General features: G+C 60.2%; 4 protein-coding genes across 4 annotated transcripts; 3 read left to right on the forward strand and 1 right to left on the reverse strand.

The window, feature by feature from the left end:
• Window positions 1-934: 934 nt before the first annotated feature.
• On the forward strand, window positions 935-2,846 carry NIC96_1 (nuclear pore complex subunit; the record flags this gene model as incomplete). Its single annotated transcript, XM_071058631.1, has 3 exons — window positions 935-1,084; window positions 1,143-1,712; window positions 1,785-2,846. The coding sequence occupies 3 exons, from the start codon at window positions 935-937 to the stop codon at window positions 2,844-2,846; spliced, it is 1,782 nt and encodes a 593-aa protein (XP_070914732.1).
• A 581-nt stretch (window positions 2,847-3,427) lies between these two features.
• Window positions 3,428-6,916, forward strand: NIC96_2 (nuclear pore complex subunit; the record flags this gene model as incomplete). Its single annotated transcript, XM_071058632.1, has 2 exons — window positions 3,428-6,529; window positions 6,596-6,916. The coding sequence occupies 2 exons, from the start codon at window positions 3,428-3,430 to the stop codon at window positions 6,914-6,916; spliced, it is 3,423 nt and encodes a 1,140-aa protein (XP_070914733.1).
• Window positions 6,917-7,444: 528 nt separating this feature from the next.
• MFIFM68171_03212 (uncharacterized protein) lies at window positions 7,445-9,338 on the forward strand (the record flags this gene model as incomplete). Its single annotated transcript, XM_071058633.1, has 3 exons — window positions 7,445-7,760; window positions 7,858-8,067; window positions 8,134-9,338. The coding sequence occupies 3 exons, from the start codon at window positions 7,445-7,447 to the stop codon at window positions 9,336-9,338; spliced, it is 1,731 nt and encodes a 576-aa protein (XP_070914734.1).
• Window positions 9,339-9,595: 257 nt separating this feature from the next.
• On the reverse strand, window positions 9,596-11,412 carry MFIFM68171_03213 (uncharacterized protein; the record flags this gene model as incomplete). Its single annotated transcript, XM_071058634.1, has 3 exons — window positions 9,596-10,802; window positions 10,864-11,296; window positions 11,382-11,412. 3 exons carry the CDS (start codon window positions 11,410-11,412, stop codon window positions 9,596-9,598), a joined length of 1,671 nt encoding a protein of 556 aa, XP_070914735.1.
• Between the last annotated feature and the right edge of the window lie 827 nt (window positions 11,413-12,239).

Raw genomic sequence — 12,239 nt, forward strand, 5'->3', positions numbered from 1 at the left:
AAGACGGCCTGGGCGAACGAGTCCCTACCGGTGCCGGACAAGCCGCCAGCCAACCGAGACCCGCATCTAGCAGGCGGCTGCAACTGAGGAGCCCGGAGCAGATCATCCTCTCGACTAAAGATAGCGGTGCGACGATCCAGACGCTGCAGGTCTCCGTTCTAGCCCTGCCCGAACAACCTCTGCCGGTCACGCGGAACCATCTCGTACAGCTCAGGACCCGCAAAAGCCGCGTGTTCGCTGCAATTCCTTCCCATTCCCCAAGATTCCCATCTCGCGATCCCTGAATATCTGGATCCCCTATAGCAAACTCCAGAGATAGGGCTCATGATGATCATCGCTGATCCCAGTGCTGCCTTTATGACGCGTGATGGCCAGAATTTTTTTTTTCCCTCTCAACGATGCGAGTTTGTTGACCGAGCTGACTTGGCAGTTCCAAGAGCCACGGCAACGGTCTCGAACTCTTCGCCTACATGCTAGCTGCAGCTCCTTCAGAAATACCAAAAATTACGAGTGATTGCTGGGTCGAGAAGGGAGGTGGAACCCCGGGAATTCTTACCCCTCCAGTGTCGATATCGGTGCTCTCGTGCTGCTGGGCGCGTCTTTTAAGGGGGGGGGCTCAACCTCATGACAAGTGACTGTAGCTCCCAACTCTTCTCATCCGAAACCGTGCCCATCTGTGAATTTGTGCTCCTTGTCTCAATCGGTGCAAGCAGGCGTTCTGCTCATAATTAGCGGTCTTGTTCGACTTCCCTCCTACCCGTCTTGTGTTTAGCATCGCAAACCTACATAAAGTACACGGTAACCTAGAAAATGTGAGTTAAACCAACCGTGTGCACAAGTGAAGCCTCAGCCGCTAATTGCCATCTCTCGACCCAGGACATCCCAGGTTGGTGCAATTGTGTGATCACTTCCCCAAGAACATACCGTACTCACCATGCCGCGGCAGGACCACTACATCGGCATCGATGTCGGGACAGGCTCGGCACGGGCTTGCATCATAGACGCAACTGGCGAAATCAAGGCGCTCGCAGCTGAGAACATCAAGCTCTGGCAGCCCGCATCCGGTTACAGCGGCTCACACTATGCATGCCACTCCCCATCCCCCCGTCAAAATATAACCGCCGCTAACCCCACCATCACAGGAGCAATCCACCACAGACATCTGGCGCGCCATCTGCACTTGCGTACGCAAAGTCGTAGCCGACTCCAAAGCCAACCCTTCGACAATCAAGGGTATCGGCTTCGACGCGACGTGCTCGCTCGCCGTTTTCACGCACGACACGGACGAGCCGGTGCCCGTTACGGGACCGGATTTCGCCAACGATGGCAACGATCGCAATGTGATTCTCTGGCTCGACCACCGGTCCCTGGCCGAGACGGAGAAGATCAACGCCACCGAGCACAACCTCTTGCGCTACCTCGGCGGCAAGATGAACGTTGAGATGGAGATCCCCAAGGTGCTCTGGCTCAAGAACAACATGCCGCCCGAGCTGTTTGCCCGGTGCAAGTTCTACGACCTAGCTGACGCACTGACGCACATGGCGACGGGAAGCGAGACCCGGAGTTTCTGCAGCACGGTCTGCAAGCAGGGATTCGTGCCGGTTGGGGTTGATGGCAGTGTCAAGGGGTGGCAGGAGGACTTCCTCGTCAAGATCGGCCTGGGTGATCTGGTAGAGGATGACTTTAAGCGGATGGGAGGAGTCAACGGGGTGGTGAGCCCTTTTCCTTTTCTTTGCGAGTTGGACTTTCCTTGTCGCCGAGCCGTTGGCTGACTGAGTACACAGAATGGCAGATTCCTAAGCGCCGGCGAGCTCGTCGGTGGCTTATCGGAGAAGGCGGCCAAGGAGTTCGGGCTCCCGGCGGGCATCGCAATCGGCAGCGGTGTAATCGATGCGTATGCCGGCTGGATCGGCACGGTGGGTGCCAAGGTCAAGCTGAGCAAAGACCATCTCGACGACACGGTAGCAGCCAACGATGTCTCGCAGGCCTTCACCCGGCTCGCCTCGGTCGCTGGAACGTCAACCTGCCATCTGGCCATGTCTAGGGAGCCCGTCTTCGTACCCGGCGTCTGGGGCCCCTACCGAGATGTACTGATCCCCGACTTCTGGATGGCTGAGGGCGGTCAGTCGGCGACCGGAGAGCTCATGCGCCACATGCTGGAGACGCACGCGGCGTATGACGATACGGTAAAAGAGGCCCAGGCAGCGGGCAAGAACATCTATGACTTCCTGAACGACCACCTCAGATTCCTCGCCGAGAAGGAAAAAGCGCCGTCCATCTCGTACATTGTCCGGCATTACTTCTTCTACGGCGACCTGTGGGGCAACCGGTCGCCCATCGCCGACCCCAACATGCGCGGCGCAATCATCGGCATGAGCAGCGACAAGAGCAAGGACGGCATGGCGCTCCTGTACTACTCAACGATGGAGTTCATCGCGCTCCAGACGCGCCAGATCGTCGAGACGATGAATAAGGCCGGGCATGGTATCCTCAGCATCTTCATGTCGGGCAGCCAGTGCCAGAACGAGATCCTGATGGACCTCATCGCAACGGCGTGCGATATGCCGGTGCTAATCCCCCGCTACGTCAACGCGGCCGTGGTACACGGCGCAGCGATGCTGGGCGCCAAGGCGGCAAGCGCAAAGGAGGACGGAACGACGGAGCCGCTATGGAACATCATGGACCGGATGAGCAAGCCGGGCAAGGTGGTATGGTCGCGCGGTGATCCGGCCGAGAAGACGCTGCTGGATGCCAAGTACGAGATCTTTCTGGACCAGTGCCGGACGCAGCAGGAATACAGAAAGAAAATCGATGAGGCGCTGAAAGGTTCTTCGCTGGAGGGTTAAACCCCCTAAAGGTCATTGAGCAGCGGGTGAATGCTTGATATGCGTTTGATGATTGAGCTTTCGTTCTTTTAAGGGGCACAAACGGAGGGCAGGATATATTTATAATAGTCATTGAATCCCCCTACACATGGCGGTAGTAATGAAGCTTTGAATTCCGGCAACTTGTTCATGATGGACCACACGCAGATCCTTCCGGCCTTGCCCACAAACCTGATACAGCCGTGTTGAATGTTGATCAAAGCCCGTGTGAAATGTCCAGGGATTGCATTGGCCGGGAAACGGCAGGGCTCTCTGTCGGGCACTGTGTGGCCCAAGCTTCCAGCCAAGGATTGTTACTAAATGTAACATTAGTAGCTTTGCCGGCCGCCCCCACCCTTTCCCAAGCAGGCGCGTTCAAGGCTTTGGGGCATCTGACCAAACGTTTAATAAAAAAAAAAATAAAATAAAAAACCAGATTCAAGCTCCAGAACGCAGAAATCCCGCCAACCTCCCGCAAACGCGTCAAATTGTACGCGTCGCATTTTCGTTGACGAGCGGAGACGTTTGGTGCTGGTGATAACCGCCAAACAATTACAGTGGTCATGTCTCTTTTCGGCGCGGGTAAGGGAACGCCGGGGACGGCAACGTCAACAGGGAGCTTGGGCGGCTCGACGCTATTTGGCAACACTGGAACGACCACGCCGGCAGCCGGCGCTGGCAGCAGCATTTTCGGCTCGACAACGACAGGGAGCTCGCTCTTCAACAAGCCAGCAGCAGGCGCGACGACGACCCCCACCCAACAACAGCCTTCGACCGGCTTCGGTTCCTCTCTGTTTGGCACCTCGACGACCACACCGAAGCAGTCTCTGTTTGGGAATCTCCAAGCGGGAGGCGGGGGAGGCGGAGGAGGAACCAACGCACAGTCCAGCCTCTTCCCCAGCTTATCCGGGGCCTCGACTACGACCACCACACAAGCGCCGGGAGCATCGTTCCTCTCCTCGACCAACCCCATCGGGGGCGGCCTCAACCTGAACTCCGGGTTCGGAAACCTAGGCAACAGCGCTGCCGGCACCCAGAATAATGCCGCGTCGACAAACCAACAACAAGCCCCGCTGTCGGGTGCGCTCCCCACAGGCGCCCTCTTCGACAGCCTCCTCCAAAAGAACAAGAAGCAAGCCGAAGGCGAAACCGCCCTAGGCGAGCTCCCTTCCCTCCAGCTCGGCCTAGGCGACCTCCGTCAACGCCTCAAGAAGCTCGGCCCATCCCAGGACCGACCCCTCGAGCACGGCAAAGCGCACTACTTCCTGGCGGCGTCGGGCGTAGACCCCGGCGCGGCCGTGCGCGATCTCGGCGCGTTCGGCTTGCAGGCCCGGGCGGAGCGGGGCGCAACCCCCGGTACAACCGGGTTTGGTGTGGGCGCCGGCGAGGTGGATGTCGAGACGTACCTCTCGAACCTGCAGACCAAGACCACGCTGAGCATGATTGCGGACGGCTTAGAGCGGTCGGTGCGGGATTTCGATTCGTTCTTAGAGGAGAACGTCACGATGGAATGGGAGGAGCAGCGGAAGAGAATCTATCAACATTTTGGTATCAAGCCGAGGGAAGACGGTGGTGGCGGTGCCGCTGCGGCGCCTCGGGCGTCAACGCCGGCCAAGGAGGGCCAGGGCACCTTTGGAAGGTCGAAGCGTAAGGGAACCCAGCCAGTGGGTGGGGAACGGGCGACGCAGAGGATGAGTGTGCTGGGCCGGTCGGCGATGCAAAGGTCTGTGATCGGGACGCCGAGCCGGATTGGAACGCACGCACCCGAGTTTGCAGATGTGGAGGCTAGCAAGGGCACGACTGCGTCACCGAGCGGTGTGTCGATGGATGACCGGTTCTTGCGCGAGAAGCAGGGCAAGCTGGCGGAGAAGATCCACGAGTTTAACGACGCCCGGCAGCGGGGGCTACCTTTCTATATCTGCCGCGACATGGCCGACTTGGAATCCAAGACGGGAGATCGCCACGCGCAGTACATTGTCCAGGCTTACCAGGCGGTCATGGAGATTGTTGGGGAGAACCCCGACGCCGAGGAGGCGCCCCGGGAGCGGCAGTTTGCTAAGCTGTACCTGGATCCTAACGCCCAATCCGCCAGCGCGATAGCGATGCGGAAGCAGATCCTGAAGGGCGCCAATTCCTTCCTGGAGAAGCAGTTCTGGAATGAGGTCAACTCGCTCATCGCGAAGTACCCGCAGGACGCCAATCTGGGAGGGCTGCCCGATGTGGTCAGCAAGACGAAGGCGTACATCCGGCTCCGCTACGCCCGGAAGACGCTGGTCCCCGACGGCGTCGACTTGCAGCAGGCGAACGGCGAGTACATCTGGGCTATTGTGTTTTACCTGCTGCGGGCGGGTTTCGTGAACGAGGCGGCCCAGTACGTCAACAGCAACCAGAACCACTTCCGCAGTATCGACCGGACGTTTTCGGGCTACATCAACAGCTACGCCTCGAGCGAGGAGCGCCGGCTTAAGAGGCAAATGCAGGACAGGTGCACGAGCGAGTACAACCAGCGCATTCGCAACGCGCCGGACGGCTCTATCGACCCGTTCCGCATGGCGTGCTACAAGATCATCGGCCGCTGCGACCTGAGCAATCGGAGTCTGGACCGGCTCCAAACCGATGTCAACGACTGGATCTGGCTGCAGTTCAACCTCGCTCGCGAGACGGACCGTTCTCTGGAGCTGGCGGGCGAGTCGTACGGCCTGAACGAGGTCCAGGCGAGCATCCGCGAGGTTGGCCTCAAGCACTTCGCAAAGTCTCCGGCCGAGGACGTCAACGGCCAGTTTGGCATGTTCTTCTACATGCAGGTGCTCTCGGGCATGTTCGAGCAGGCGATTGCCTACCTGTACCCCTTCTCCTACGTCGACGCGGTCCACTTTGCCATCGCTCTCACGTACTACGGATTGCTGCGCCCGGCGGACGCGCAGTCGGCCGCCAACGAGCTGCTGTCGCACAACACGCGCAACCTGCCGCAGATCAACTTTGGCCGCATGCTCGGCTACTACACGCGCGACTTCCGGGCCGCGAACGCGGCGGCGGCGGTCGACTACCTGGTGTTCATCTGCCTGAACGCCGATGAGGCGGGCGGACAGCAGCAGGCGGCGCTCTGCCACGAGGCGCTGCGCGAATTGGTGCTCGAGTCGCGCGAGTTCAGCCGGCTCATCGGCGACATCAAACCCGACGGGCAGCGCATCAAGGGCGTCATCGAGGAGCGCGGCCCGCTGATCGCGCTGGGTCAGGAGGACGACTTTATCCGGACCATCACGCTGCAGGCGGCCAGCTTTGCCGACGACAACGGGCGCACCACGGACGCGGTGCTGCTGTTCCACCTGGCCGGCGACTACGATACGGTCGTGTCCATCGTCAGCCGGGCGCTGAGCGAGGCCGTCTCGCTCGAGATTGGCGAGGACCCTATGAAGCTCGTGCCGGTAAAGCCGCGGGTTGAGGGCGATGGCACCAAGCCTGAGGCGCAGCCCGGCAGCAGTTTAAGTCTGGCGGCCATCGACGACCCCGTCGAGCTGGCCAAGACGATGATGGGCATGTATGAGAGAGATCACATGTTCTGGCAGAAGATCAGGGACCCGAACCGGGTGGCGTGCACGGTGTTGCTGCAGATGAGCGATATCAAGAGCCTGGTTGAGGCGGGCAAGTGGCCGCAGTGCTTGGATGTGAGTCTACGTCTTTTTGGCCGAGTTTCCTTCTTTTCTTGGGTGCGGTGCTAACATCAACTACAGCGGATCCGGGCTCTGGAAATCCTGCCCCTCACGGCGCGGGGAGACCCGAGCGTGGTCCGCAGCTACGCGGCGCGCTTCTCGAGCCTGCCGCAGCCTGTGGCCATCAACGTGCCCAACCTGCTGCTGTGGACCATCGTCTGCTGCACCAAGCAGCGCGAGAGGCTGATGAATGGCCAGTTCAGCGGGAACGAGTCGACGGCGCGGCTGATGATTGAGGAGCTCAAGCAGATGAGCATCGACTTGACGGCGTATACGAGCCAGCTGCGCTACCGGCTGCCGCCGCACCTGCACGAGGCGTTGGCGAGGGCCTCGGCGGATTGAGTCGGATGGGGTTCATTTACAAGGGGGTGATGGAGTGTGGGATGTTGTTTGTTAATGCCCTGTAGACACAAAGCAGAGATTACATGCACGGTAGATTTTGGGTGTGGGAATGTTGTTGGTCGTGTTTGGCCTGTCCCTAGATCTAGTCTGTAGTAGATCCCCTGAAGACGAGGTGTTGCGGCAAACGGGTGGGTCTCGCCCCTCCTCAACTCAGCGCTGGCCCAGGAAGCTGCGCTGAGCTCGGATCGCAACGAGATCAGGCCCCCGCACCCCCCCTCTGGTGGCCCTCTTTTTTAGTCGTCTTGCACATGACTCGGTGACATTGGCGCTGTTTCAGCGACTGAATCGCATCTTCCCTTCTGTTGGCAATTTTCGCTCCGCCTTTCCGAACCGCTGACGCGCCGGGACACGGCTTACCTCGCACACGGAACAAGGGGGAGAGCGGAGGGGGTCAGCAGCTGCTGCCCAACGGTTGGGTACCCTGGCAGGAAATAGTTATTCGGCTATCGGGGCTCGCATCCCAGACCCATGGCGTCTCCCTTTTCGGTCGACGGCGGGACTCCAAACGATGCGCTCGGTGATGTCGTCCAATCCCCGCAACCATCCGCCGACATTGCATCAACCGTAGGCGGGCTCGGACTAGATGGCACCGAGGCAGGGGGCCGGACGCGCCAGCAGCAGCAGCAGCAGCAGCAGCAGTCAGAGTCCCGCGGTGGTACCCCAAGCAGTAATACCACGGCTACCGATGCCGGCAGCAACGCTACCAAGAAGCGCAAGACCGGGCCCGGGTCACGCGGGGTGGCCAACCTCACGCCGGAGCAGCTAGCCAAGAAGCGGGCTAACGGTAAGTGGAGACGATGGCCCGACGCGGGTCAGACTCGTGGACACAAGGATTCCGGAGGAGTGGACCGGGACCCGGGCCGGGGCTGACAGGCACGCAGACCGTGAGGCGCAGCGCGCCATCCGCGAACGGCAGCGTCTGCGGACCGAACACTACGAGCGCGAGATCCGCGAGCTCAAGTCGCAGCAGCCCTATCTGGAGCTGCAGGCCGCCCTGCGCCAGAAGGAAGCCGTCGAGGCCGAGCTCGCAGATGTGAAGAGATGCCTGTCGGCCATCATGGCCATGATTCAGCCCATACTTGCCAGACCCGGTAGGCCCGTCCCTTTCGCCTCAATATGCTGGACAAGCTTAGGGGCTGAGACAATGTGTCGTGCAGTCGAGTCACCTGGCCAGCCGCATCCGCCGGCGCACCTGGCGTCGGCACCACCGACCCACAACACTACCGGGTCGACGCCGGTTAGCGCCGCCTCCCCGGCCTCCGTCGGGACTCACGGACGGTGGCAAAGCAGTCTCTCCCCTGTCATGCCTTCGATAGGCATGGACGGGCCGCCCCTAGCATCCCCGCACACGGCATTGATGTTCAACCAACAGCGACATGACCTCATCCATGGCCTGGACCTGGGCTCGGACCGGCTAGGGCTCGAGTTCCTGCTCGACCAAAACCAAAAGATCGCCAGGATCCAAAACGGCATCAACGGCGCCCAGGACTCGCCCCAGTACCGACACGTGCCCATGAAGCACGACTGGACCGGCATCTCCATGATGTCCACCTTCCCTGCCCCGCCCCAGACGCAGCAGCCGACGCAATCCCCCATCTACACCCCGACCAGCCTGCCTGCGGCTAGCATCCCGCCGTCCTCGGTCCCCTTCACCTCGCTACCCACCGGCGTAGCCGGCGGCGGCCCGGAAACCATACCCATCTCCGCCATCCTTCCCAAGAACTCGCGCCCAACCTGCCCCCTGGACTCCCTCCTCCTCGACTTCCTCTCCGAGCGCCGGCAGCGCGCCGCCGAGGGGCTCTCGCCGACCGAGATCCTGGGGCCCCGCTACCCCTCCGTCTCGTCGCTCCTCAACCCGTCCGTGTCGGTCTACTCGCACCCCCTGTCCAAGGTCTTCACCGACATCCTGGCGCGCTTCCCGGACCTCTCGGCCCTCCCCGAGCGCGTGGCCGTGCTCTACCTCATGTTCCTGCTCATGCGCTGGCAGGTGTCGCCCACCCACGAGAACTACCTGCGCCTGCCCGACTGGTTCCGCCCCGTCCCCGTGCAGACCAACAAGGAGCACCCGGCGTGGATCGACCACATCCCGTTCCCACGGATGCGGGAGAAGCTGGTGAGCGACTACGAGCCGGGCGACTTCCCGTTTGATAACTTTTTTATTCCCTTTACCTCGACGCTGTGTGTCAATTGGCCGTATGAGGACGTTGATGTGCTGCTGGCCAGTCCGGCCGGGGACGAGCTGATGATTAATCCTGTTTTTGAGCGGCATTTGCGGAGGTTGGAGAGCTGGACTTTGGGACCGGCGTTTGAGAGGGCATTTCCCGGATTGGTGGGGTGTTACAGGTTGAAAAGGGAGAATTAAAGGGGGGTATACTAGAATGGCAATCGGAGCTGGGTGGTTGGACGGGATACGGAAAAGAAACAAATAGGGATTCGCTCACGCATACGTTGGCAGGTATATCATGCATAGCGGTAACAACGGTATCATCGGCGTAGAGACTGTAAAGGGGGAAAAAGAAAAAAAAGGCAATAAATCGGTGTCTCATGTTGTTGCGGTCCCATCAAACTTTGATCTGAGGCCGGCCTTTTTCAGCCCCATATTTACCTCATCCTCTCATTTCACTCACCCTCGCCCGCGGAGAAGGAATACTTGGTCACGCAGAGTCCCTCGCCAACAAACAAACTCGGATGCCTATCCCCAGAAAAGGCCGACCACATCAGGCTCTTCACCACCCCCGGCGCTCGAATCATGTCCACGTCCCCCGCCGCTATCCTGTTTCCATCCCTGAGCGAGTACACGCCCACCGTCTGGTCGTCGTGTGCCGCCGCCACCAGGCCCCTGCCGTAACCTCCCTCAGTGAGCACGTCCAGTCCGATCTTGATGTGCGCCTCGTTCTGGTAGGGAGGGAACTCGAGCACCGGCTTCGTCGCGTTGGCACCCCAATCCAGCCGGGGCCCGCCATCTAACGGATCGAGCGGCTTCTTGTGCTCGCGCAAGAAGCGGACATCGTAGAGACACATCTTGCTCCGCGGCCCGGCGGCGAGGACCTCGTAGTCGCCCACCGATTTGACGTGTGCCACGCTGCTGGCGTGGCGGAACGTGTTGGCCTGCACGGTCCAGCTTGTGGGCGCCGTGCGCAGGTCGAGGACGCAGACTTCGCTTGATCGGGTGCCCGCGAGGATGACCTCGGCGGGGTTCTGGGCGAGAAAGTCGACCGCGAGGACGTCGGCCTGCCAAGGGAGGACGTCTTTGTCACGGCCGCCCTTCCGGTGCTTGTGTTTGTGCTTGGGACGAAGGGGGCGTGGTGTTTGCGGGTGTGATAGCGGCGGATTAAATGGCGGTGGAGGTGCGAGGAAGGACAGCTTGTCGTCTTGGAGGCTGGCCACGCCCCGCTCGGTGCCGAGTATGCAGGTCAGTCGCGAGGTCGAGGTTGGTGCGGGCTGGCAGGAGTGGATGGTGCTGAGTACACCATTCCCTGGAAGCACAAAATGGTTACGAGGCGACCCGAGCTCGTTGTCTGCTAGCGTAGTTCGGTTTGTTAGCAGTGTTTTGCGCAGATCCATGGTACATCTCGGATGATGGAGGGTAATGGACATATGAGACATGCCGTCTTCCAACACCCACCCCGGGCCAAGGTCACCCGAGCTCGAAGATCGAGGCGAAAAGGACCTGACAACCATCCCGATCCCCATAACTCGGTATCCCATGAACATCCTGTGTGACTGTTCGTGAAACTTGAGCCACGAAACGCTCGACTGCGGGTGGTATGTCTTCGGCATGAGAGGGATACCAGGATACCGTTGGGCAGCGTACTCGAGATTGATCCTGCCCAGGTCAGCAGCCGTCGGAAGTAGCCTCATCGCCGCAAACCTCCACACAGACTTACCTGTCATCCCGATCACGCGGGACATATGAGCACGACAACCCTGTATGGTCGGCCCCCGCGTACGCCACACCAATTCCGCTCCGCCCATTGCCGCCCCCTATCCACAAGGCCGATACGGTCTCGTCCGTGTCCCTCAACTCCGGCCAAGGCCGCCAGCCTCCCTTGTGCCTCAAACCTCCAGCCCAGGCCTTCACCGGCGCCTCCGTTCCCCCCAACTCAATCCCAGCCTCCCTCGCTAGCATCGCTCCTAAGAGCGGCGCACGCCACACCGGAGCTCTCTTTACCCTCCGCTGGTTCCTCCGCAGCCTCTCTTGCCTTGCAGCATCCTTCTTCTCCTCAACCGTGCGGCGCTTGACGTTCCGCGACGCCCAAGCCGCGCCCGCTGGCGCAGTCCGGTCATTCTCAATGCGGAAGTATTTGCGCTTGACGCTGTCTGGATCCGGGCGGCGGTTAGTTAGCTCCTGACCCAACCCAAGCGGTGGAGGAACGGGGGGGTGGGTGGGACAAGACGAACGAACCGTAATAATAGCCGGGGATCTCTCGCTGCATGGTACCACCACCCGTAGAATAGAAGTGCCGGAAATCGAGACGACCCGAGCGGATCACGATGCCCACCTCGATGCGACGAGGATACGCACCCGGTCTGAGCCAGGCCACAAGGCAAGACTAGAACCGAACTAACATTTTGGGATATTAGTAATTCATAGTTCGATAAGACCCATATGTCAAGCAAAGTATGAAACGGAAAGGCGAAACGGAGAAACCGACGGCATAGTACTGACCCAAACCCACCGATGACCGTCTCAGCTCAGAACTCTCTCCCGGGTCCTAGTGCCAAAGACGACCCCGAAGTCAAAGTCGAACCCAAGGCGTGGTCCAGCCCGGACTGTCTGCTCGACGGATCGGCACCAAACAGAGGTTAAGTCAACGCCGTTTAAAACCATCCACTGTCCGTGGTATCCGTGCCTGGTTAGCTAGCTGGCTGGCTGCCAACCTAGGGCCCGGGTTAAGCAGGATAGGTTGACTAGCTCCTCTTCGTGGGTAATAATGAACACACGTTTCCCAGCTCCAGACACCGCCCCGCTGTTAGCCGGCCGTAACCAATAACCTCACTTGCCCGGTCCCGCGGTACTACTAGTAGCTAGCGCCGCCTCAAGCCCTCAAACTCTCAAGTCCAAGCCCAAGCTCCAAGCTGCAGCCTCCCCTCTGGAAACAGTAAGTCCGTCCTAATCGTGGCCAAACACTGACAAAATATCGAGCGGATTATAGCGTGACGTAGCGTAACGTAACGTAGCAGAACAGGTAGTTCCAACGATGGTTGTCCCTGGGTTAATCACACACTGCTCGTGTACTTGTCGTCGTGGTTCTGTAGATGA

This window comes from Madurella fahalii (assembly GCF_045866475.1).
Source record: "Madurella fahalii IFM 68171 DNA, scaffold_2, whole genome shotgun sequence".
Taxonomy (NCBI): Eukaryota; Fungi; Ascomycota; class Sordariomycetes; order Sordariales; genus Madurella; species Madurella fahalii.